The sequence below is a fragment of the Pungitius pungitius genome, chromosome 14, assembly GCF_949316345.1.
Source record: "Pungitius pungitius chromosome 14, fPunPun2.1, whole genome shotgun sequence".
Taxonomy (NCBI): Eukaryota; Metazoa; Chordata; class Actinopteri; order Perciformes; family Gasterosteidae; genus Pungitius; species Pungitius pungitius.
This window is the reverse complement of record NC_084913.1, coordinates 15,949,481-15,975,451: the sequence shown is the minus strand read 5'-3', so window position 1 is coordinate 15,975,451 and position 25,971 is coordinate 15,949,481. Positions and strand designations below refer to the sequence as shown.

The window sequence follows — 25,971 nt, the reverse complement described above, 5'->3', positions numbered from 1 at the left end:
AGATGATTCCAGCTTTATGACATGGCGCTTTATCCTGCTGAAAGTAGCCATCAGAAGTTGGGTACATTGTGGTCATAAAGGGATGGACATGGTCAGCAACAATACTCAGGTAGGCTGTGGCGTTGCAACGATGCTCAATTGGTACCAAGGGGCCCAAAGAGTGCCAAGAAAATATTCCCCACACCATGACACCACCACCACCAGCCTGAACCGTTGATACAAGGCAGGATGGATCCATGCTTTCATGTTGTAGACGCCAAATTCTGACCCTACCATCCGAATGTCGCAGCAGAAATCGAGACTCATCAGACCGGGCAACGTTTTTCCAATCTTCTATTGTCCAATTTCGATGAGCTTGTGCAAATTGTAGCCTCAGTTTCCTGTTCTTAGCTGAAAGGAGTGGCACCCGGTGTGGTCTTCTGCTGCTGTAGCCCATCTGCCTCAAAGTTCGACGTACTGTGCGTTCAGAGATGCTCTTATGCCCACCTTGGTTGTAACGGGTGGTTATTTGAGTCACTGTTGCCCTTCTATCAGCTCGAACCAGTCTGGCCATTCTCCTCTGACCTCTGGCATCAACAAGGCATTTCCGCCCACAGAACTGCCGCTCACTGGATGTTTTTTCTTTTTCGGACCATTCTCTGTAAACCCTAGAGATGGTTGTGCGTGAAAATCCCAGTAGATTAGCAGTTTCTGAAATACTCAGACCAGCCCTTCTGGCACCAACAATCATGCCACGTTCAAAGTCACTCAAATCACCTTTCTTCCCCATACTGATGCTCGGTTTGAACTGCAGGAGATTGTCTTGACAATGTCTACATGCCTAAATGCACTGAGTTGCCGCCATGTGATTGGCTGCTTAGAAATTAAGTGTTAACGAGCAGTTGGACAGGTGTACCTAATAAAGTGGCCGGTGAGTGTATATATATATCACCAGGCCCAGACAGTTGTAACTAACTAATGATAATTTATGTTTTGCTTCCTGCATTGGAGCTTCCAGTTGTCTGGAATCACTTAAGCTTGTCCTCAAAATGCATCGGCAAGATAAGTCGCAAGACCACTTTCAGAAGGATTGTCTCACCAATTGGCAGCAGGGAAGACAGCCTTCGTCTTTGCATGGAGTCTAATGTGCTTTACATTGTGTGTGTGTGTGTGTGTGTGTGTGTGTGTGTGTGTGTGTGTGTGTGTGTGTGTGTGTGCATTAGCACAAGTATTCCACCATCTCTTACCCTGCTTTTTTGTGAATCTATTCCAGCTGATAGCCCGTTTGAAGAGGGAGATCCAGTCTCTGAAGGAAGAGCTGGCCATGTTGACAGGAGAACAGAGAGATGAGCAGCTCACTGGGGAGGAGATCCAGAGGTATGTCACCTCCTTCTGCTCTCTGATACTTCATCCCTACAATCCAGCCGGTCTCTGTGCATAACCTAGATAATATGGGCTGCAGAGGGACATATATGCATTGCAACCGGCTTGGCCTATATGACGATGTATGATTATTGAGTAACCTTACAATCAAACCAATGCATTAATATAATCATGTAATAATCTTAGAAAGGCAAAGTAACGAGTGCAGGCCTATGAGGCTTATCTGAAAGGCTAGGATGATCAGTATGTCTCATTCTCTCTCTTCTCTACTTGATCTCTCTCTAAGCAATCTTTCCTGACCCGTCTATCGTTGTGCTCTGTTGCGTCGCAAACATCAAATTCCAAATTGCATCCCAGCAGGCCGACATTGTTTATCTCGCTTAAAGTGAGAGTTTCTTGAACAAATAAAAAAAAAATCATGCTTGAAATCGCAAAGAGCATCATTTCTCAATGTTGTGCAGCTCAGTGAGCCAGTCATGTCGGGTCAGGTCGGAAAGTGCTTTGATGATCTCATCAGCCGCCCAGAAATATGTTATGTTATGATATGTTAATATGTTTTTATGATGTATAAGCATTTTGAGTTTAACTCAAGTCCCTACATAACTTATTCTGTTGGCCATGCATTGCATTCGCTGAGGCCTTACATGGAGTTCCCCAGGGCTCCTCTTCGGCACCCCGTGGCTTTATTTCTGCTGGTATGCTTGAATGGCAGAGGGACCCAGTTAGTCAGGGTCAGAGTTCAGCCAAGAGGTTGCATGGAGGACTTGAACTGTCTTTTTGTGAGGCCATTTCAGAGAGCCGATGTTTGGATTGTCATTGTGCGGCCTAGGGGAGCTGGAACACGTTTAAGTAAATAGTTTTCTTTCGACCAGAGCCACATTTTAAACATTGAGTGGCTGCTGAGCCCAAGTTAAGTGTGATGAAGAGGGATTGTAATGTGGAATGTTGCACCGGTTAAAGCGTAAGTTGGTTATTCAAGAGCATCTGCGTGTCCGTGTCCATGTGTTTAGTTTGGAAGTGCTCGTCAAGGCCTTCCTCGAGGACCCAGATCCAGACGTGACCCTTTCTATGGGACCAGACATGAGAAAGATCCAGCACTGCTTCTCCCTGCTGAAGGTAATATGGTCACAATACAATTGGTGTTTGTCTCCCTCCTCCTGTACATGAAGATATGTCTGTTCATTGAAAGGAATGTTTGGCTCCTGTTGGTTAGTGTTGGTGCTGGATGTCTACCTTCACGCAGCATATGTGATCAGTGAGGTATCATAACGGATCTCTGCACGTGACTAGTTGACCAATCACCTTCTGCATACAGCTCCTGCAGCTGTCTACAGAGAGATGCCTCACTTTTTATTTAGTATTTAAATGTACCTTTCTTCCTGCACATTCTTACCGTGTCATTTGGTAGAATGCTCTCACTTTATCTTCACAGAGAAGGGTGAGGGTTATTCTCAAGGCTAACCATAAACTAGAAATCAAAATGCTTCTTTTCTGAAGGCTAGAAAGGTTCTTTGTGCTGTTGATTTTCCCATGACTCGCCTTAAGTCTAGACGCTTTGTTTTTCAAATGGTCTTTGCCATCTAATTAGAGGCAAGGTGTAATGTGACATGCAATTGCCAATGCCAGGGCTTAAGAATGGCATGGCAGCTATGAAAACTAAGCCGAGACATACCTAAGAACAAAATATGTGCAGTTGAAAGGTATGAATGTGGTTGTTTACTCTCCCAGAGGTAGTTGCTGCTATCAAGAAGGTTCATGTTTTGACACAGAGCTCTGTCAAAACTTGTCACATCCACAGATATCTGTTGCATGCAAGTTGCATTTATTTTTAGATGTTTTAGACATGTCTGCAAGATTTTTTTAAATTATATTTTAATTGTCACAACATTTAAATGCTATAATCACAGCTTTTAATTTACGTTATTGTTGTAAATTGTTGAATAAAGAGGTAAAACCTAACTAAGCCGACACCGGAAATAGAAATGGGTGAAGCCCTATTAGGCCGGTAGCACATCCTGTTCATAGGAACAAGGAAGCATCATTGGCCCGATCCCAGTCTGCTCCCTTAAGGACCCTCCCGCTGACTCTGAGGAGTACCAATTGGTGGACTTATTTGATAATGAGAGCTCTCATAGTAGCTGATGTGGTAACACGTTAATGAATGGGACAGTACAATTATTTCCATCTATCCATTGTCACACAACACCCAGTTTAATACAATGTGTTGTTATAGTGTTTGAAATCCTGGTTGATTCATTATTTGTGAAGAAGCCCCCTGGGTGATTTGTTTTTCTCATTTTTTTTTCTGGTTCTGGCTCTTTGGCTCTCTTCTCATTTTTTGGAAGAAGTTTGAAATTGCGTGTTGCAATGCCAATTGTCGGTAGGAAACATAAACTGTTGAAGCCTTCTTGTTTTGGAGAGAGAGTGCATTCAGCATTAGTCAAACAGCAGCCACTGGCCCTCGGATAATGAATGTAGAGCGTAGGGATTACACCCTTCCTGCATTGGAGAACATCAGGCCACCAGAAGCACATCCAGATCCCACTCTGAGTTCTGTATATGGTTCCTTCAGTTTGTTATGATCCACAAACTCTATCTCGTGTTCAGTTTACATTCCTCTGAGCATCGCTCCAGTCGCTCTTCACAGATTCTCAAAGAATTTGGATCTGGTTTGGATTTGAGTCCTTATGCTCAACCCTCTGCTGGTGCAGTGCTGAAAGCTAAAGTGCGCAGTTTGTCCTTGTGATTTACTAACCTCCGTTTGTTCTCACTCTCCGGACGAGGCATGCGATCCTTTGCATGCGGGCGCACTGAACAAGAAGTGTACCTTCGGCCTTTTGAACCCCCTTCTCTTCCTTTTTTGAGAAAGTGTGTCCAAACTTTTGACTGGTTACTGTACGTTACAGATCGGGATAAAAGGTTACATTTATTTTTGTTTGAGGGAATATCACAGGACTAGGAAGAACACTTTCCAGGATGATACCAAAATGTTTTTTTAATTGTGTTTACATTCATGCCTTTAGGTGGTGGTTTGTGCTGCATAGCGAACCCTAGCGTAGTAGCTAGGAGGCCACATTTTCTGTAGAATATATTAAAGTCATGGAAACTACAATGCTTGCTTGCATTGTAGTGAAGGTATGGTATTTTTACACCAGTTTAAAGGCATACCATTGCAAATCTATAACTCTAGCCCTAACCGTAACAATTACATTTAATGGTATGCATTAACAGATTAACAGACAGATTATGTCATTCTTATCAATTCTGTTTCATATCCATATCCCCAAAAAAGAAGCCCTTGTAAATCTTCCATTAACGGTCAAGAATCTTTGCTTTCTGTTTTTTGTGCAGATAATGATCATGGACAAGCAGAGTGCAGGAAATAGACAGAGTGATGGGGAAGCATCACCAGCCACCACAGCGGCAGTACTTCAGAACAGCCCCTGCTCTGCAGCAGAAGTGACCAAACTAAAGGAGATGGTGATGCAACGTGATAATGAGATCAGTATCCTTTCAGCCTGATACAGCTGACGGTTTGTAGATAACTTCTCTAACAGCAATGATGAGTCTGTCATTGATCACCAGGCTTTAAGAGCGTTGAGTTGCAGGAGTGAAGTTCCAGACCAATCAGGGTTCTGATTCACATGTGGCTTGTTTTGATTGATTTCAAGACTGTTAGTTCTCGCCCTTCTGACTCCCCTTGTCACTGTGACACGTTGTAAGGCGGAACTGCAGCAGATTGCATAGAAGCGAAAAGGTAAAAGTTGATAGGAGCAGCCGACAACACCATCTATCACAAGGGGAGCAGTCTTCCTAGATCTCCCCCCCATTCAGGGGCATAAAATACATACAGTGGAGTCAGCTTTTATTTGCTGGTTAAATCATGGCTAGATTAATGGGCTTCATCCTGAAGTAAATCTGCCTGTGTTATTGCAACGCTTTTACAAATTAAGTAATGCCAGTGTATCATTTATCATCAGCCCCCCAAAACACACACTAAATGATGCTTTAATGTGTACGTTCCGATAGGTCTCCATCTTCCCACTGCAGTTTGTCATGATAGCTGTTAATCACAGTTATTTATGCTCTTATGATATTTTTAATAGCTTTATGTAATTATTCCTTCCTCAACCCCTCTCGCCGTGGCTTGTCATTAGATCGCAGCGCATTAGTTGGAAAATTGAGACGTGTGCTTGATTGTTTCGCCACAAAAACCTCAGCCCGTCAAATAAATAGAATATTATCATGCAGATATTTCACCGCAGTACTTCTTGGACCGAGTGTATGTAATGTGAAATCCTCTCTCCTTTGGGGGTTTTACTCCCTCAAAATGTCCGACGCTGATTTTGACATGATTCGAAAGTAATTGTCATTCCGCATTTAAAAGCACATATTTCAGCGAGTAATGCACAGGCGCTGCAGACCATATTCCCCCATTCTATCTTTGAGAAGATGGTTTATAAAGCTGCAGGAGCCTAAGGAGCCAATCTGTCTAATACGCTATAGTCTGGATGGAGTGACATCATTTCCAGCCACAATCCTAATCATTTCTGTAACTAGAGCTTGCATCCCCTGGCAAATCAACATGCTTTCCATGACGATGGAACTGTCCTGTCCACTACTGTGAAAACGGATGTTAGGAGCTCAAAGGTTCCTGTTGCTGAAGGCTTACTGTTCCCAGACTGAGTCCTTGCACAGTTAATTATTATTATTATTATTATTATTATTATTATTAATTAATTAATCGCTCGCCCTGCGTGTTCCCAGGCGCGGTAGAGTCTGCGTGAGTGGGCACCTGGTAGCGCTTAGTGGACTCTGCTGGAGCTATGATACGTCCACCGCCAACATGATGACAGGGCAACAAGGGAAAACAACAGACACTGCTTTGAAGAGCACTCCATACCTCCCAAACCTTTGCTGTGGTAAAATGCTGTTGTACAAGTAAATTGTGTCTTGGCCTTTTACTTGTTCACCTGTGCTTGCATTCTACAGAAGTGGAGCTGCACCCATAACTTCTAAATGGGACAAACAAAATACTACATTAACTTTGCCTGTATAATAGAGAGGGCACAGATGGCCTGTATGACATCACTACAGACCTCTTTTCTATGCATCTTTTACATTAGAAAACAATTGAAAGGGGCAAATATGAATTCGCCATTTAAAGGGCCAGTTTGTATCATCCCCTGAAAAAGAGTAGAGTGTGTCCTGTCCAGCGAGTACGCCATGTTGCATGTTTCTACAACGGATGGACAAACCAATCACTGTCTCTAGGGGGGCTTTAGATTACGTGAAGGACAGCGACGTTCTTCGGTTGGACGGAGCAGTTTGATTTTCACCCACTAAAAAGTACCACAGCTCCCTTTAAGAGTCTCTCACCCAATGGCCTCCCATTCACTACATATATGTATTTGAAATATACATCGTGGAGGGCAACCTTTTGATAGTAACATTCATTAGAAGGGTTGACAGAAGCAAACTCTGAAAACATTGTCTTCTGGCACTGACAATGTAAAAGAAGAATGGTAATACAACTATCAGATTGTTCCGTTGTATTTTCTCTTGGATCACATGTTTTCAGTAGAGATTTGGCTGGTACTAAATCCAAAGGGCAACAGTAATAAAGCACAGAAGTTATCTCACAGCCCGTTTACTGCATTGGCAAGGATTTCCTGGGTTGTTGTAACATTGTTCATTAGGATTTATTTCATAGAGACACTGGTTCTCCAAGTTCAGGTCAATCAAAAATAATGCCGCTCAAAGACTAAGCATGAAAGAAACAAACGGGGTCTCATAGCTGCTGTAGTTTACGTCAGGTTTAGCTACACGGGGTCTTTGGTTGCCGATAGCAGTTTGAGGTTATTGGTGGAGAAAAGGCTGAGGAGACAACAAAGATAGCTGGGATAACAAGCCTCTATTAAATTGTTGGTTTGTGCTTACTGTATATAAGTAATCATCCTTGCCTACAGGCATTTGGTTTAGCCTGCAGTGAGTCAGCTGTGTAGCTCATCCAGAGCTCTGTACCCCAAAATAACAACATTCAAAGTTGGGTTAGTGTATATGCAAATGAGGTCTGATTGAATGAAATGACCTCCATAAGTCTTTTAGCAGAATGGGAATGTTATTTTGTTCATGGATTAAACTGCAGAATCAGAAGCTTTTATTTTTGAATGATTTGAAGCAGGGTAGGACTCAAAAGAACAGGACACTGGTTCAGTTGTAAACTCGATGCTCTGTTGACATCAGCGTCAGACAGCTGGCTTCAGTCTATTGGATTCTTTTTAATATCTCTGTCACAACGCCGTGAGGTCACGTTAGGGTTTGTCTTGTCATTTCCTGTTTTATTATGAAAGACGTAACCTTCCTCTCATTTCAGGTCACTTGCTCTTCCTCACGTGTCACCCGTCAAATGGCATTCCCTGATTCCTGATTGCGTTCCCTGTTCCCCTCATCTGCGTCTCCCTTTGTCTTGAGTGTTTTCTGATCTCGCGTTCACCCAAACCTCCCCACAGACACAGCCGTTCTTGCTTGGCCTTGTCTCAGATCATTTAGCCGATTCCTTTTGTTTACGAGTGAAGTTCTATTTATACATTTTCTTAAGAAAATTCTCTTGGTTTTTTCAGAGCATTTCTCGTTTGCCTCTTAAGGGAGTGATTTTGAGTTTCCAGTTCACATTCTTAGGTCCTCTGGGAAGAGTGATTTCCTGTTTAGGGATAATTTCTTTCTGATTTTGTTAAAAACTTTTGTTAGATAATCTAGGATTCCCATAGCCGCTTATTTTGTCACTAAAGATCCTAATAAAGACGGCTTCCTCTTTCAAGTTCAGGTCTGACACCCTGTGCACTGCACGTTGTATAAGTAACTAACCGATGTGTTCTAAACTCTAGCTAGTGATTTGTCTGACATAAGCATTTAAAGCATTTACAAATCAAAATGTATTTGAGCGTCATTGGCAACTCATCTCTCAGTTTTCATTCAGTTCACATGTCAAAGGTCGCATATTCTAGTAAGATTTCGTGTTTATTCACCAGAGATCCATAGTGTCAGCTTAATGAAGTTGTTTGTCAGCATTGACTTATATCCCCTTGGTATGCTACAAACATACTTATTTTACCCAGAACCACAACCTTCTCCTAAACCCAATCAAGTAGTTTTGTTTCTAAAAATGAAGTTAAGCTCTGCGCAAAGCTTATGTATATTCAAGGCTCGTGTGTTACGGATCTTTAAAAGAGCAAAGATGATTAATGATTCATTAGACTCTTGACTTGGAAAACACAGAAAGAGGATATTTGCGGCGTGGAGCTTCACTTCACAGTATTTGTTTTTGATACTGCATCAACCATAAACCCGAACCCATCTTAAAATATGTTTTGTTCTTGTTTGGAAATCAATAGCAATTTGTGGCTCCACGCGAGATTGGCACTGCACCTTTCCTCTAGCTGTGGTCATTCTCTGCGAAGTCTGCTTTAATGGACAGCATAACACAGAGTGACAGGGAAGATGAGAAGGAGAGATGGAATGCGCTTGGTGAGCTGAGTTTGACCGCATTTAGAGTGCGTGGCATGCGAAGCCGCTCACTGATCCAACCCCTAAAAGAGATGTTCACCCCATGCCACAAGTCCAGTGTGATGTTCAGCATAGATGAAGATATCAGACGCCAGAGATCTCGATGATGGGAAAACCTGGTGAACAACAGCCTGAAGTAATAACTTTTGAGAAACAATGACACAGAAACAGTCCTATTTTTTTGTAACACTTGGCTGCAGTAGATCATTTAGAACCGTGTCTGGGTTTAGACCTTGGCAGTTTTGAGGAGACTGCATGGTTGGTTTCATTAGAAAATGCCATAGGAGACTTGATTCCTTCATGTTATTGTTCCCCCTGACATGCCCTTTGTATTGGCTGACAGGAGTATGAATTAACGTCTCCAGCTCCTTCAAAACTACGTTCATTTATCATCCAAAGTAATGCCATTCTGACTCTTTGGGTTTTTTTCTTTGAACTTCCCAGAGTATCTGCTGACCACCACAGTTTTGGCCCGACCACAAGGAGATGTCTGCTAATCTCATGATAGGCCCGTGCTTGAAGAACAGACTAATGTGTTGTCTCTAAATTATGGGTTGTAATTAGGCCGTCAAGCGCACTTCCATTTATAGTGGAAGAATCTTATGAGGCGCTAATGTTTTATTCATGTAGGTGATGTGTAAGAATACTTCTAGCTTTTTACCCGCTAGCCGCTGACAGGCTCCGTTGACATTTTAAAAGCAACCTTGTCAACCTTTGGCTTAATCACATATTTCTTTTCAATGCGTTTTTCGTTTACACAATCAGAGCTTTCCATCCATCAGCACTTCTAATGCAATAAAACAACATTTCCTGTGCTGGCACCGCCGTTGAAAGACGTCTTTTATACAGATTTGCAAAGTGCCGAACAGATCTATTCTCTGCTGTGTGTGTTATACACCAAAAAAACAAGGAGAAAGTGAGCCTGAGCAGGAGGCGGTTGATCAAATGCTGTTGAGTTTGAAGCAAAGAATTACACATGGAACAGAGAAATCAATTACAGTGAATGCTCCAATGCTTGGAGACGTTGAAACGTGTCATGGCAATGAAGATTTGAACAGGATCTTATCTCCCCCCCCCCATTTAACCACTTAATTACTCTCTGTCCCACAAGCGCACCCAGATGTACGGACACGTCTCCACTCAGCGGTAAGCACACAAACCCGTGTGCCACCTCATCAATAGGAGAGTGTTCTTACTCCCCGGCTCCTCTCCTCTCCCTTTATTCATACCAGACCATGACATCTTCCCTGGGCTGCAAGGCCAGACGACACGGCTCCGCTTCCCCCCGCTGCGCAAAGGTGAAGCCAAAATACTGTGGAGGCGATAGCTGGCGTGTTGCGCTGGTGACATTGTTTGAAGTGTAGTCCATTAGAAAGACAGGTCTAACCACGACGTCAATACATCTGCGATCAAATTGAGACCCGTTCTGTGTGATTTGTGCTTTAGGGAGAGAAAAGGAGCAAGAGGTTAAATACAGTGTGTGGGTTAAACGCTGGTCCCATATCAGCACTATTTCTAAAAGTTCACAATGGATCCAGCGGCCTTTAAGAAATGACATTTTTGCTCCCGGTTTTACTGTATTTCGTCCATGCAGCCAACTGTCCTCCTCATATCCTGAGATCTGTCTCCACGTTTATTTATACATGAGGGAAATATCCTTTTTTTCCATACCGTACTTTGTCCAAACAAAAGACAAGTAGAATCCTCAACTTGGTCCCTGAAGGTATCCTAGTTAAGACGCTCAAGAGGGAGAAGAAGCGGTTCCAGATCGCTGGTGATCAGCTCGCCAACACTCCCAAACACAATAGCCCGGCTTCTCAGAGGGCCTTGAGGCCGGCAGCAGGCCCACCGTCCAGGGAAGGAAGCCTGGACAGTATCCCGGCCAACCATGGAGGACCAGCTGAACAGAAAAGAGGTACTTTATAAGCATTAAGTCTCTTTTCTTTAACTGCTCTTTACAAGGCAAAGACAGTGTGTAAAGATGTTTTAACCTAAACAAACATAAATGAACACAATGATGCTGATTTTCTGTGCCTTTGAGGCATGACGAACCCTTGATTCCTGGAGTCTGCTGCTCAGCGAAGAGTCTCCCTTCGTTGTCTTATTTCTAAACAATGTCATCAGTGCCACTGCATGCATTTGCAGTCAGATTTTCCCTTTTGAGAAGTCATTTGAGCGTCCGGGTATGACTGTGTGAGCAAGTAACAGTGGACAGCACAGGACAGTAAATGGGAATGATTAAACCGATGTTTGTCTCAGATACTGACAGATTACTGTCACTGAGTGTCCTCACAGCGTTGCAGTTGATGTAGTTTGCCTTCAGAGGGTTTGGTTCTTAATGAAAGTATACGAGCAATGGAGCGGGACCTGCTCCCCGATGATGAACCTGAGCCCCGTAACGAGCTCAGCCGTAGCCACGGGGCACGGGAGTATGACCACAGCTCTCCTTTTGTTTCCATTCAGGGATGAGACCAGCACAGAGGTAATGGCCAACAGGCATCTGAAAGAAGAGCCTATTAGAAAACAGAGCAGATCTGTTGTTCATCGGAGGGACCATGAGGAGCGCTGTGACGGAGGGCTGCGAACCTGTGGGTCATAAAAAACACTCAGGTGCTCGGTGTGTATTAGCTTCTTAGAATGGTTTGCTATCCAACAGCGCCATGAAGCATCATCGTTTGGGTCATCTCAACACAGGATTTTCAGCCCTGCTTCTTTTCTCCTGACGATGGCCGCTGAGCACAGACATGCAAAATGCAATAGTGTGCTGCTGTGTTGCTTTGTGGTTGTAGTAGTCTGTCTGTTGACACCTACCTCTAGTTTATGTTGGTTTCTTGTTGTCTCGGGTCTCTTCTCGGAAGTGGATGAAAGCCTCCTCACTAATCCATCCATTCATGTTGTGTAGCATGTGATATTGAGAGAATAGGACGCAGACAATGTCTGCCAGAGTCACAAACACAAGACATTGTGAAGCATCCTCCTGCATCTCATCTCTTATTTTTTGGCCAAAACAAGCGGCCCTTTCATGGCTGGTTTCTTTAATATTAAGTTAGATTGTTGTATGTTCTTAAAAAGAGTTCCACCTAGAGGAGAATATGCCTTGAGATGATCTTTAGTTATCTGCTTAGTCCTGGTCCACAGACCTGTATAGTGCCACTCTCAGGCAATAATACAACTAGAACTATGCACTATGTCTGGCCTTTCCTCTACGAACTGCTAACAGCGTAGACAGGGCAGAGACTCCCAACTGACCCGGTCTCATTGTGACGCTGGTGAATCACAGACCACAGTGAATTGTGTCGTTAGCGAACGGAAAGATGACGAGTCCCCTAGAACACGTGCAGCAGGCAGCACGCAGACATCAGAGAGTTTAATCCCAGAGAATACCCGATTCATTGGGGCAGAAGGGGCTGCTCTGAAGACACAATGGGTATAATTGGTCGGAAGCGCTTTGTAAGCACAAACAGTCGTAGAAACACACGCTGCTTGACGCTGTTGTTTCGTAGAGTGCACATCGTTTTGTGTCATGTGCTGCACATGTGGGGAGCCAGTGTTCCATGAACCACTTGGAGACTCGTAACCAAAGTGTATGTGCACATTAGATCATTGTTCTTCATGCTGTCCTAATTCAAAACGAATGCCCTACACGTCTCCTCTCCGTGCGCTCGATGGCTCACTGAATGTTTAAATTAAGGATTAATCGGAGGGGTCTGGCGCCGCAGCCTCTATGGTTACCTTGAGGGTAATTCCTGTCCCATGAAGATTAACTGTGAATATAATGATGATGACCTTTCCATGGAAACCATTCATGCTGATTGAAAGGCGTATTATCCCCTGCACTCCTTTCCATAATCTTTCTCTACTGGACTCCCAGCTTTGCCGGTATGGAATGAAAGATGAACACTGGGGAGCCTTTTATGCCAACATGGCAGCTCTGGTAGTTGTTTTTGGGTTGTCAGTCTGTCCCTATATATGTTTGCAAAACATCCACTTTGAATCAAGAAGGAATTGATTTGGTTTTGAGTGGTCAAAGGTCACAGTGACCTGCCGTCCGCCCCATTCTTGCGATATATTTCAGGAACGCCTCTAGAGAATTACTTTGGCCCACAGACCCACTTGGATTAGAGAATGAGGTGGTTAGCATTAAGGCTTCAAAATGTAAATGCTACTGTTAGAAAGTTCATTGTTTGGCCATAACACAAGGGATCATATAAATGTCACCACTTTCTTCAAATGTCAAATAGGGTAAAAGGATGAAGAGCTGAGATTTTGCACAGAAATGGATGTAAGCTGCAACCCAAACGATTGCCATTAGGCGTACAAGCACGATGGAGCGATAGTAGAGTTCCTTATAGAACCTGATTTCTACGTGCAGCGTGGATTGCAAAGTGGACCACTCTAGTATGCTCATTTATTGACTTCCTCCACAGGCGCAGATGCATAGTGTCTTCTTCCTGTGCTCTTCAGATTGTTCTTGTAAAGTTCAAACTTGTTGAATGGGTGGACGAGGTGTTACTGGTGTAATTCAGGCTGGTGTGGACTTGCATTTAAGCTCCTGACACTTTGATCTGTAAACCCAGCGGGCATGTAATTAGACGCTGATGGTTCTACCAGCATCAGTGAGACACTTCGGTCCCCAATCAGGATGCCACCGTGTTTTACTTTGAAATGTACTACTAGCCACAGATGTACAACAATAGCAATGTCTATAACAATAACAGTGTAGTCATTCATGTGGTATTTCATTAAAAAGTGATGAAGCAGCAACTACGGTCCCAATAACACATTCCTGCCTGTGAAACATCTGCACTTTGTCAGCCCTAGAAGCACGGAAGCACGGAAAAGAGGAATTTGGAAAGTTGGCCCCTGGTCCGCGCAATCTCATTACTCCACAAATACGATGTCATATTGCTGTTAGATATCCCTGGAATGTAGGTGCATTCCCGTCTGGAAACCCTTGAAGCGATTGGTTGAGCTTGGCTCTTTCAGTGACCGGGAGGTTTCTGCTGGTTTCAATCACGACAAAAATAAAGAAACAAAAAATCCACGCTGAACTGCAATTAATCTCGCAAAGAGTTATTGTCCTGTGTACGCTCTTTGGTTAGAACATTTTTTGTCACAAAGATTCCTACAATTTAGCAAGGGGGGGGGGGTATTTGTCATTCATCAATGCTGGTTTGTATCAAACTGTTTCATATTATAGCTTGGCTTTGCGTATTACCACAAAAACAACTTCAATGTTTTTGAGAATGTAGACATTGCCTGATGACAACCCAGACTGCTCTTAACCACCACCTCCAGTGCCCACATACGATTTCGGTCTCCTTTGAGAGACTGTGTGTGCCAGGCACACTGTACGTGGGCCTGCTGTTGTTCTTGTGTTAAAGTATATGTTGCAGATGTATAGCACATTAAGACAAATTCCTTTACAGAATAACAAAGCCTATACACAAAAGACAAACACCCAGCAGGATGTTTCCTTGCATGTGGTAAGTGGTCAAAGTTAGATGAAGGCAATCTGCTGTGTAATGCTGACATGCTCAGAGTATGCTGTTTATATTTGTGTTAATATCCTCTTTAAACAGCGAATGGCTGACTAATAGGCGTCTGCATCCACTGCACTGTATCTGTGAGGCTCTAGCTGGCATCTGGCTGCCAGACTGGAGTAGAGTACCTGTGGATGTGGGAGCGCACACAGCTCAGCTCTGACATAATCTACACAACTTCCCCCAATTAGTCTATTCATTTGAGTAGCACGGCAGGCGTGCAGCCTCTTAAGGATGCTACTATGTAGGGTAGGGTTAGGATGGGCGTGGTGATATGAACAGGAGCTGCTGATAATCACAACGCAGGTCATGAAGATCTTTTCCCTCTAGATCCACACCTGTCTGTGGGAAAGCAAGAGGCCTTTGAGACCTTCATGAGGGACCATGAGGACTGTGTGACCATAGAGGACAACAAGAAGCTTCTCAAGCAGAGGTTAGTGACCAATAACACAAGTTGTTAGCCACCCTTGAAACATTTAATTATTTTTAGCTTATTTAATGCTATTTTTGTATCTGTACACGCAGCAACTCAACTTCCTTATTTTTTGGACCTCACAAATAATGCTGGTAACATCTTCTATTCAACCTATATTGCGTATAATTTAACACAATTATAATGCTGTTCAGAGAGAGCTATATAATTAAAGGTGCTCATAAATTATTATGCCTTAAAACATAATACATTATATCACATTTTAAAATATAGTCATTTCTAAATTCATTTTTTAAATGTATTATTTATAATTGCTGTTCACTCACACTAGGCAAAGAAATGTGTGTTATAATTTTCACCATTGGTATGTATTGAAATCACTAAACAACCAACAAACTGTACATTTATTGTTTTTTCCTCAAAGTAACACCACAATATAATACATTATTACTTTAATTATAACACATGTAAAAAACATTATAATGTCAGATAATTGCAGAAATTATAACACACAATGAATCTCGCAAGAAAGACAGTGATTGGCTAACAGTGATGATATTTGACCTTGTGATTCATGAATGCTTCATTGTGTTTCCCTGGTTGCTGTACTTTACTTGGAGAAGAACTTATGTTGTAATGTGGCATCGCAACTCGGGTTATTGGCACCTGCAGGGTTGCACTTCAGAAATGGGTGGATTTGGTCTTGAAAAAGACACAAACCTTCCACAACGTCCATCTAGCCAAGGGCTGTTTGATGTGTTATGAGTGACATGCCAAAAGATATAACACATATTATATGCAATACCTTACTAATGCTCCTGGATGCATCATTGCCTCAAAATTGAAGACATTGTCTGCTTTCATTGGGCATGCTTATATTTACTTTACCACATTCAATTCATCTAATTCTTCTGCACAGGTCTGCCGAGGCCAGAAGAATTGGGGAGGAACTAAGCGAGGCCAAAAACCGAATAAGTGAGTTTTTGCCCTGCGGAAATCACATTACATTCAGGAGTTGTCCAAAAATGAAACTCTACATTCCATCATTAACATTGTAAAGGACAAGCCATGAGGCTACAGGGCCCAAGAACACTAATCATTTCTGTTAACGTGCTCTGGAGCCCAAAACACGGAAACCCCTTAATGAACAGATCTCTGATGGGTTTCTGTTTCCCCGCAGCGCACTAATGTCTCTCAGCACATTCCTGAACGTTTCCAAAACGGAGAGTAGTTCTGATTTCCACACACCTCCTGTGGTCTTCCTACCTGGGCTCTTTACTGGCCTGGCTCAGGCTGTTTTATGACACCTCTATAAGCAAACCCCTGAGTTCTTCTCAGCAGCGTCTGTGACACACAGCTTTACGACGCCTTCGCAGCGAGGCCTAGGCCGAGAACGTTTAGGTCCCTGTTGTATGACATTAATACATGTGTGTATGTACTGTGTGTCCACACGTAAACACCACAAATAGTCCATCAGCAAGAATGGAAAGAGTTAAACTGAAGTACAAATCCTGTCTAAGTTGAGATCGGCACGCCAACTGTTGGTCACGTCACATTGTGCATGTGTCTCAATACTCTCTTATCTTGTTTCTTTTTTCAAAATTTTAAAGATAAAGTCATCGTTTGACATGAAGTCACTGTACAAATCAAATTATTCTGCAATGTATCACACAGGGCTACCACTGATTTCCATAGGTTCACATTATATCTTTGCAGTTTTGTTGAATTTTCCACTAAAGTTGATGTTAAAAAATGTGCTGTTATTTCTCAATGTGGTTTGCATTTACTATTGCAAGCCACATTTATGAATTTCCCTGGGCTGTGTGAGTGTGTGGCTCATTTGACATGCCATTGAAATGGAGAGGTTTGCCTCACACCGGTGTCTGGCATCACTGCAGCCTCAGATCACGCTTGGTGGTTTGGTAGCGTTTCCCTGTTACCCTCATTCATGCCAGCATACACTTATCATCCTTGGAAGGAGCATTCTGTCCGTGAGGTGCTGACACAGCCGTGTATCGGACCTGTCATACATCACGCTAAGACACCGTGTTGCATATAAACTCTTCCAATGTGTTCTGCAGACATCATCACTGTGTGGGTGTAGCATTTAGAAATTGGATTTACTGAATGAATATGTGTTCTTAGGATAGGATTTAACATTTGAATCCTTCAACTTCTTCACATTTGGAAAGATACCCAAAAAACATCTTGACGCTGTCAGATATTATTACATTGTTAGGTGCACAGGGCTGCATTCTTCCTAGATGAGAGACGGTGTTTATAGTGGAAGGTGGTTGCCTCTTCTGGATGGAAAGTAGTACCATAATGTTTAGCTCAGTGTGTTTCCGTGCCATCTTGGAAGCCCTTCTTGGAAATGTTACACTACCTGCGTCTCATGGTTAATGGAGAACATGGAAACATTCAGTAGAATGTAGACAAAAGCCTTCTGTGGTGTTTTTTTTTGATGGATGTACCGAGCATGAGGGTCAGTGGCAGGGGAGAAAGAGAGAGGCGATAGGCCGTGGAGACATCAGAGTCTAAATATTACCCTGCTTTACACTATTGCTCTTGGCCACAGCAAATGACTCTGGAGGAGCATATATGATCCAAGCCCTCCAAAAAAGCAGGGATCTATATTTATTCAGAGGGATCAACGATGCACATCTTCTACCTCATGAAAGGTGTATGGCAGATGGAAATGAACAGACATCCTTGAATTTCTCTGCCAGATGTAGAAGGAAAATGTTTAAAATACAGTCCAAGATGAAGCATCTGCTAACTGCTTTGAGTGTCCCACTTTCATGCTCTGCTCACCTCTGCTGAGACGACCCAAAGACTTGCAGATAGATTTCATGCAAGGTCTATCACGCCTAAGATGTATGGCATTGCCAAGAAGATGGTTTGGATTTTTCTCCAAAATGATCGCTAACCGTACCAACAAATGACAGCAGTTACTTTGTGCGGTCGTCCTTCATACAAACGTGACCCCACGCCCATCCACACATGGAGAAAGTGGATAGTCTGCATGATCTTTGGATCTTGAGCTTGCTGTGGTAGTGTGCAGCATATCCAATTTAACCTCCAGGCCACAAAAATCACCAAATATTTATTGAGGCTTGCAGCTCAACACGGCTCCTTAGAGGCGACGGCACGTCTCCTGCCCACGTGGGAGGAGAGCCCGCATGGTTTGGAAGAGGTCGGGATGTGAACACGCAAGCATGGCTTATTGGAGCCAGAACACCTCACTCTGCCATTACTGGACACGTATGAAAATGCATCTTTAATATAATTGTTCCTGTCATGGAAGTTGAGTAATACTGTTGTACATTATTTTGATGGTACGGCCAACAGGAGTTTGATTGTCATCCCAAAACGTATTGAAGTCACGTTCTTACTGAAGGTTCAGTATAAGATGGTGGTTTGAACTAGTCTCTTTGATTCACCTAGACTTTCATGGCGTCCATACTGTGCATCCGGGCTTTTAGTAACTACATAACTCTGAAAACCTGGCAACAAAGTACAGCCGGTTGCCTGATTAAAACTTTCTGTCTAATTGTGGCCGGAGAGTACCTTCCATCAGCCAGTAGCCGCCTGACTGCGGATGCACGGCAACCAATGAAAAAAAACATATAAAAAAACATAAAAAGATGTGATTACTGTGGCGAGCCGGAGTTTGTCTCTGCGTTTTATAAAAGTAAACTAGAGCAGTCCGTTATGTGCTCCCTGCACTCCTTCACCCCGTCGGCATGGCACACGTTTGGCTTCCATCACTCCAAGTCCTATGTCCATTGTGGAAGAAGCACCCTGTGCGTGCGTTGGTCACGGGTCCCGTTGGTGAGGAGGCTGGAGCATGTGACCACAACGTGAAGCCACAGCTCATTTACAATCCCCGCTATTCCCACCGCCGACTCTGTGTCAAAACACGTGGCTTTGGGAGGGGTTCGCAGACCCCGGTTCCCGCTCCAAAGTCAGAGGGAAAAACAGTATCATCGTGGGCACAACACGTCCATGCACGTCGTTTGTCACGTTTCACATCATCCCCTCACGTCTGCTGAAACCCCCCCCAGTGGTGCGGTCCACATGTATTTATTGAAGAGCGTGTCGAGAGATTTGAAAGATGAGCTGGTCTGTGTGCTGCTTGGACAGATTGCAAATCATTTTCAAAAAATGTCAAAATAGTGAAATGCGGAGAGTTGATGTAAAGCTGGACCTGTATTATGGAATAACGACATTGTTATTCTTCACTAATCCCGTTTTTTTTTATATAAGAGACTGTGCTTTACTCAAAGGCACTTCAGCTGGACAGATGTTAGTCTTAAATACTCTCAAAGTCTCCATCTTCCTTTCGTCAAAGCCGGAGCTCTCATTCAACTGCTTTATGGCACCATGAGAGGTGTTGCACAAGAAGGTATGACCCCCCCCACCCCTTTTACCCCTTTGCTCTCTTTTTTTGCCAAAACGATACTTCATCTGGATTTCTCGTTTTTGGCGCTTGGTCTTGGGGCTTTTAGATTGGCGACAGGATTGTGTTACAGACCTGAGGGGTTGTAATGGAAACTCCCCACATGCCCAACTGCCATTCAATGTGCCTTTTATCTGTCTGCCTCATGTAGTTGTCCTATGGGTTTACTTAACTCACTATCCGACACACATCAATGAGGAATGTTTTTTTTTGGTCTCATAATAAATGTATCCCTGATTTAGTGTGGATGGAAATAGCCTCAAATACAGTACACAATATGTTTCCGTCCATTTGCCTTAAAGTCGCCCCACCAAAGCGTCGCCTCGCAAATTCAATACTTTCAATGGGACAATTAATTTTGTCAATTAGAGGGAAGAGACGCAGTGAAAACCAGCGAGCAGACACTAACGACTAACCCATGTGCTGCCCCCGTATCACCACAGCGACCAGACGCGCCTCCCTCCAGCGGCTCTCAGCGGAGTCACAGGAGGCCAATCACTGCTGGGGAAAATGCGTCGCTCTTCTGTAAACCCTCTACCACAAGTTCATCTATGTCAAAATAAAGATGTTGAGCCCAGAGAGGTTACTCTTGATTGGTCACTCTCCACTTTTACCAACTCTTTTCCAATAAAAGTAGCTTGCAGCACCAGCTCTAAAAGTCGCTACACATAGCAAGAAAGTCAGAAACACACAAAGCCACGCCCCCCAAAATGATCACAATGAATGTTAACAAAAAACAGGCTTATTCTTAGTTATATCACACGTCAAGCTAGCAGCTTGGGGATGAAGAGCGATAAGAGCTCAGGCAGTCCTCCCAAGAGGATTAAACATCACCACCTATAATCTCTAAGAAATATCAGTTGACAGAACACATTTTTAACATGTTGATGAACAGTAGGAAGCTACACGGCTTGTTTTGGTAGAACTGAAGTTGGAACATTAAACCAAAGTGAGGAAGAGTGCCTCATAGTGCTATTGCAGTCAGTGTCATCGGGGAGTTCAGAGAGTCTGCACTTTAAAGTTCATTTTACCCGGTTCATACAGTTCCCATATATATAATATAATATATAAATCCGCATTGTTCAATCTGTTGTCATCACACGTGGTACTTAGCTTTGGTATACGCAGTAGCATCGTGATTCAGGTGAGATCCCTTTGGAACACTTTCATTATACCTTCTGATGTCTGTCTATTCAAAACTAAAGTTTTAAACAGTTCTCTTATAAACATGCATTTATGTGGGGAAAAAAACATAATAAATGTATATGTATTTTAAATGTAGAAATAATGTAATTGTTTTTTCCTGCACTCTGTCTCTTTTCAGATGAGCTGAAGAAGCGGTTAGCGATGCAGAGGAGGCACAGGGCAGCTCTTAGTAAGATCCAAATGGGTATTCCTTCAGTAGGAAATGTAACTGTGTGTTTGAAGACATGCGGCATAACGTCCATCTCCATTTACACACTGACAGCTAAACAATGCGCAGACGCTTGAAGCAATTAAACCACATCATAATACCAACGATCTCAACACATCTGCGCTCTAGAAGACCTCAGTATTCAGGTCCACTGCGGGGGCTCCTGCACTGTGTGTGCAGCGGGGCCCACTTCAAAGCTCTGCAGTGGTCCTCGCTGACTGAGCGCTAAGTGACCAAAGACTGGGCGTCACAGACTCCCTCATTTTGCTCTTCTCTGAACATTTTCATCAGTGACACCAATGCTTTGATGAGGAAATCTGGTTGCAATGCACACAAACCTCTCCCTTCCAGTCCAGGCGCCAAAGGCTTTGCTTGTTATTTCCAGTCCCGCATCAGAGAGCACTTGGCCTCTGTTATCCAGGGCCAAGTGCTCAAAGCGCTGTCTTTGAAGGCCACACACTCGCGTGCCTCGCACCCGCATTAGCTCCTGGACTACCACAGAAGGAGAAAACCCTCTGACTATTACATTTATGTCTATATAATATTTCTACATTTCTGTCTGGCTTCAAAAACATTTTCCGGGCCTTGTGTCTGTCCATCTCTGCCACAGGTGTCGCAGAGAATTGCCCAGAGGTCGAGGAGGAGGTCGACCCGGTGGAAGAAAACCTGTGCAAACACATTGAGCAAGAGAAGAAGTGGTGAGTGGGGTCGAAGTGCATTTGATGTATTGCATACCAGACGTTGTGCAGCTTCTGCTAACACGCTGCTCAGATTCATCGGAGACAACGGGGGCTGTGTGCGGCGGACATGAGGTGAATCTGGTGCTGCCCATATCCCCCCCCCCTCAGTTACAAGAGCTCCATTGGCGGTCTAAAAGCGCTGCGGACCGAGATCGAGCACCTGCAGCTGTTGTTGGAGAGAGCGAAGGTCAAGCTCCAGAGAGACTTCCATAAGTGGTGGAGCCTGGAGGCTTCAAACGTGCAGGTGACTGACCTTACTCCTCCCCACCCATCTATGTGACAACACCACATTAAGCTTCTGTGAGCATGACAGCCGGACTGTGGAATGAGTCAGGGAGGCCGTGTCGCTTCATCACGCAGCTTTCTTTTGTCATGTGCATGTAAGATGATCCTTTTTCACGGCACCAGCGTGAACCGTGCAGCCTCTGGTGAGCATCGTGCTGGATGGGGCTCTGGGGGGAGGGGGGGGGGGGGAGATGCGTAGGAGGACAAACAGAATTACACGTGACCCCAAGCAAGGGCCTGGAGAGCAGCTTAGAGAGGCAACACAGCAACAGCATCAACATCCTCCAGGCAGAGTCCTAACAAGCACAACATGTTCGTGAGGTTTGTCAGCGCCACGGCAGGGGAGAAGGAGTGAGTCAGCAACTGGTTCAGTCCTAAAAAACAACTGTGTTGGTGCTTGAATGCTCGGTGTGGTCCTGATGTTTTGAAGTGGGGTTAAATGAGGGACTTCTTCATAGGGTTCCCAACTAAAGATGGAGAAACCGACAGGGGCACCTCAGAGCCACTAGTAATGGTTGCTGGACTAGAGCTGCCTCTGTCAGTTAGTCAGGCAGCAACCTCAGTAAACATTGTCACAGGTTCATGTGGTTTGGTCTTCAGTTCCTTGTGGGAAACGAATATCTACTGTCAACTAAGCCGCTGACGATGTATCAGGTGTCTACAGTACATGGAGCTGCATTAGTTGATGACTCTGTGTACTGTAGGAACTACTCACACAGCCTCATACAACCTCTTTGGGAAAAATCCAAACCATCCTTCCAGGAGACTGGCACATCACTGTGAAGGACAACTATTTGCAGAGGTTTAGAGAGAAGAACCCATTCGCCACGGAGTCTCTGGTCTCACACGCAGTCAGCTTGCCCTCGATGACTGTGGTCCTCAAACACAAAGGATGTTAAGCAGCAACATCTGACCTGCAGACACTGCTGAGGTTTACACGATTAATCCCTCTCATCTGAGCAAGGTTTTAGGAATTCTTCACTACAAATAAGAGGATGTGTGACAGACAGACCTTACATGTGCAGTTTGGGAAGCAGGAAGCAGGCCCGTCTGGGTTCATCCATTTATTGTTCTGTTTTTGGAAAGAAGTACACATGCAATTGGTGAAGCTCTGAGTAAGAGATGGAGCCAGACAACACAAATACAACATACCTGGAGGTGTCCTGTTCCCTCCGCCTGTGAGTCACATGTGGCCCACTTGTGTTTTTGCTGTCGCCAGTATGGAAGGGTGTTCTTCAAATTGTTCAAATGTTTCTCGATGCTTGTGACCAGGAGTCAGAGGCCACGGCCAGATGTCCCACCGGGTCCCCCCATGGAACCTTGCAGCCGCCTTTGCCTAGCACTCCAGGATTTTGGTGAGACATTGTGCTGATAATGACTTCCTTCTAATCCCCAATAACAGATAGAGGACCTGTAGAGGAAATGGTTGTGTCACTGAGTGTTGACTGAGCCGGTTACAGTGAAGCAAGGAGACACATCTGCCCCTCGCTGAGTCATTTCCTCTTAATCCCTTTATGCTATTTTTATACTTCACCATGTGTGTTTGAACGGGACACAATCTGCTGCTCCTCAGCGCTTGTGTCCATGGAAGAAACATTAAACAATATTAAACAATATAATGTCATTGTGTCGGAGGGTGACTGATACAGGCATTGACCAGAACACACCTTTTCTTTAAAAGGTAAAAGTTAGATGTTCATGCAGAGGGCTGTTTCATTCTTTTTGTTGGGTGTTCAGTCAGCAGCTGGGGGGCCCCTTGTCAATAAACTGAACATTTGATCTGGAATCACTGTTATATACTGTCGGGAAGTAAATGTGATATAATAATGATACATCATCTGGGCATTTTATTAGATTTGGTATCTAGGAGGTCCTAAGTTGAGCTTGAACCATCAGAATCCTAATGTGCATGTGGCAGGTGGCTCTGTGGCTCCCTCTTGTGGTTAGATCTACTCTTGGGCCCAGGTGGATTTCATATGCTGCACTGCTTAATGTATTAATGGCTTGTCATACAGCTCTGAGAGAGAGTCTGGAGCCCACGCAGAACCCAATCCGGACTCTTCCACCGCTGTTGGAGACCTCAGGTCAGCGTAGCTTCACCTCCAGACAAAAATACAGCATGCCACACTTTGTCCTCATCATCATACAACAATTGCACATTCTTTGTATCTCAGGAGGTTCGCCCCCAAAAGGCTCCCTCTCTCTGCGGCCGTTGAAGCGGGACGTGAAGAGACCTCGGATCAAAGGGGGGCTGACCTCCCTTCCTCTTCTGAGTGGAGGTACATGGAGGGCCGGCATGTTACGGACAGCTTTGAAAAACAGCCGATTTGCAGCCGATTCCAGCACCTCAATCAACTAAAGTCATGGCTCCCTGAACGTCTCTGTTCAGAGATCACTGACTTTGCTGGGGTCTCTCATCATGTGATAGGGCACCTGAAAACATGTGTATACATTTACACAGTGGGTTCCCAGTCGATGCAGCAACATATCCAACATGTTTGTGTTAGCTCTTGAGTCCATACATACTACGTTTTATAGCCCTGCAGTGTGTTTTCTCTGCACTTAGGAACGTAGCCATAGATTTGTATTTCTTGAAGAGTAATGTCTCCAAACTCTACTAACCAATCAAAGAGCAGGAGGCTGGCCTGTGCACTGTGGCTGGAACTACCGTTTTACAAGCACAGTAAAACACTTGCACGCTTTTGTCTGTCACTCCAGCAACCACTCACACACAGAGATGCTATGATGATTTATTTTTTTACTGCGGCTCCATGATATGAGGAGATTTCACCGTTAAGTTTGTTCAGCCTGTTGCCTAGTTTATGGTGCCCCACTTTTAAAAAAATAAGCCACCATAGCATTGTACAGCCATCAGCATTTGGACTGTGACACGATTTCATTTTTTTTTTCATTTTGCCTCTCATATTTATGTTGGTGGACACACACACACACACCAATTGACTTTTTGGATTTGTCCATTTTATTACTATTCATTTTATTAATACAGCAACGATAAATCAGGAAAAGCGCATGTACTTGTACTTCTGCTTTTGTTGCTTTTATACATGAAATCATGGCCAATATCATTTTGCTCTTTTTTAAACTAATTTACACCTCAAATACTAATGTCAATTGACTTAAAATATGTAGTGCATAATATGTCTGTGCATACTGTAATTATTCAACCCCTTCAAAGTGACTGACCTAATTCAACAGAGGAGGAGCTAGTTGAGAGATCACCAAGTTCAGTTGATGTGTGTCATGTGATTGTAGTATACACTCACCGGCCACTTTATTAGGTACCCCATGCTAGTAACGGGTTGGACCCCCTTTTGCCTTCAGAACTGCCTCAATTCTTCGTGGCATAGATTCAACAAGGTGCTGGAAGCATTCCTCAGGGAGTTTGGTCCATATTGACATGATGGCATCACACAGTTGCCGCAGATTTGTCGGCTGCACATCCATGATGCGAATCTCCCGTTCCACCACATCCCAAAGATGCTCTATTGGATTGAGATCTGGTGATTGTGGAGGCCATTTGAGTACAGCAAACTCATTGTCATGTTCAAGAAACCAGTCTGAGATGATTCCAGCTTTATGACATGGCGCATTATCCTGCTGAAAGTAGCCATCAGAAGTTGGGTACATTGTGGTCATAAAGGGATGGACATGGTCAGCAACAATACTCAGGTAGGCTGTGGCGTTGCAACGATGCTCAATTGGTACCAAGGGGCCCAAAGAGTGCCAAGAAAATATTCCCCACACCATGACACCACCACCACCAGCCTGAACCGTTGATACAAGGCAGGATGGATCCATGCTTTCATGTTGTAGACGCCAAATTCTGACCCTACCATCCGAATGTCGCAGCAGAAATCGAGACTCATCAGACCAGGCAACGTTTTTCCAATCTTCTATTGTCCAATTTCGATGAGCTTGTGCAAATTGTAGCCTCAGTTTCCTGTTCTTAGCTGAAAGGAGTGGCACCCGGTGTGGTCTTCTGCTGCTGTAGCCCATCTGCCTCAAAGTTGGACGTACTGTGCGTTCAGAGATGCTCTTATGCCCACCTTGGTTGTAACGGGTGGTTATTTGAGTCACTGTTGCCCTTCTATCCGCTCGAACCAGTCTGGCCATTCTCCTCTGACCTCTGGCATCAACAAGGCATT

At 44.0% G+C, this 25,971-nt stretch overlaps 1 protein-coding gene across 4 annotated transcripts in view; it reads left to right on the top strand.

The window, feature by feature from the left end:
- Window positions 1–25,971, top strand: part of kif6 (kinesin family member 6) — a 42,852-nt gene that overhangs the window by 15,221 nt on the left and 1,660 nt on the right. For all 4 annotated transcript variants that reach the window (XM_037486849.2, XM_037486850.2, XM_037486851.2 and 1 more), the window contains 12 exons: window positions 1,253–1,356; window positions 2,373–2,478; window positions 4,714–4,867; window positions 10,652–10,843; window positions 14,802–14,904; window positions 15,824–15,879; window positions 20,691–20,741; window positions 21,391–21,478; window positions 21,629–21,764; window positions 23,078–23,160; window positions 23,821–23,889; window positions 23,980–24,084. In XM_037486849.2, the coding sequence (XP_037342746.2) occupies window positions 1,253–1,356; window positions 2,373–2,478; window positions 4,714–4,867; window positions 10,652–10,843; window positions 14,802–14,904; window positions 15,824–15,879; window positions 20,691–20,741; window positions 21,391–21,478; window positions 21,629–21,764; window positions 23,078–23,160; window positions 23,821–23,889; window positions 23,980–24,084 (1,247 nt within the window). The remainder of the gene's footprint in view (window positions 1–1,252; window positions 1,357–2,372; window positions 2,479–4,713; window positions 4,868–10,651; window positions 10,844–14,801; window positions 14,905–15,823; window positions 15,880–20,690; window positions 20,742–21,390; window positions 21,479–21,628; window positions 21,765–23,077; window positions 23,161–23,820; window positions 23,890–23,979; window positions 24,085–25,971) is intronic.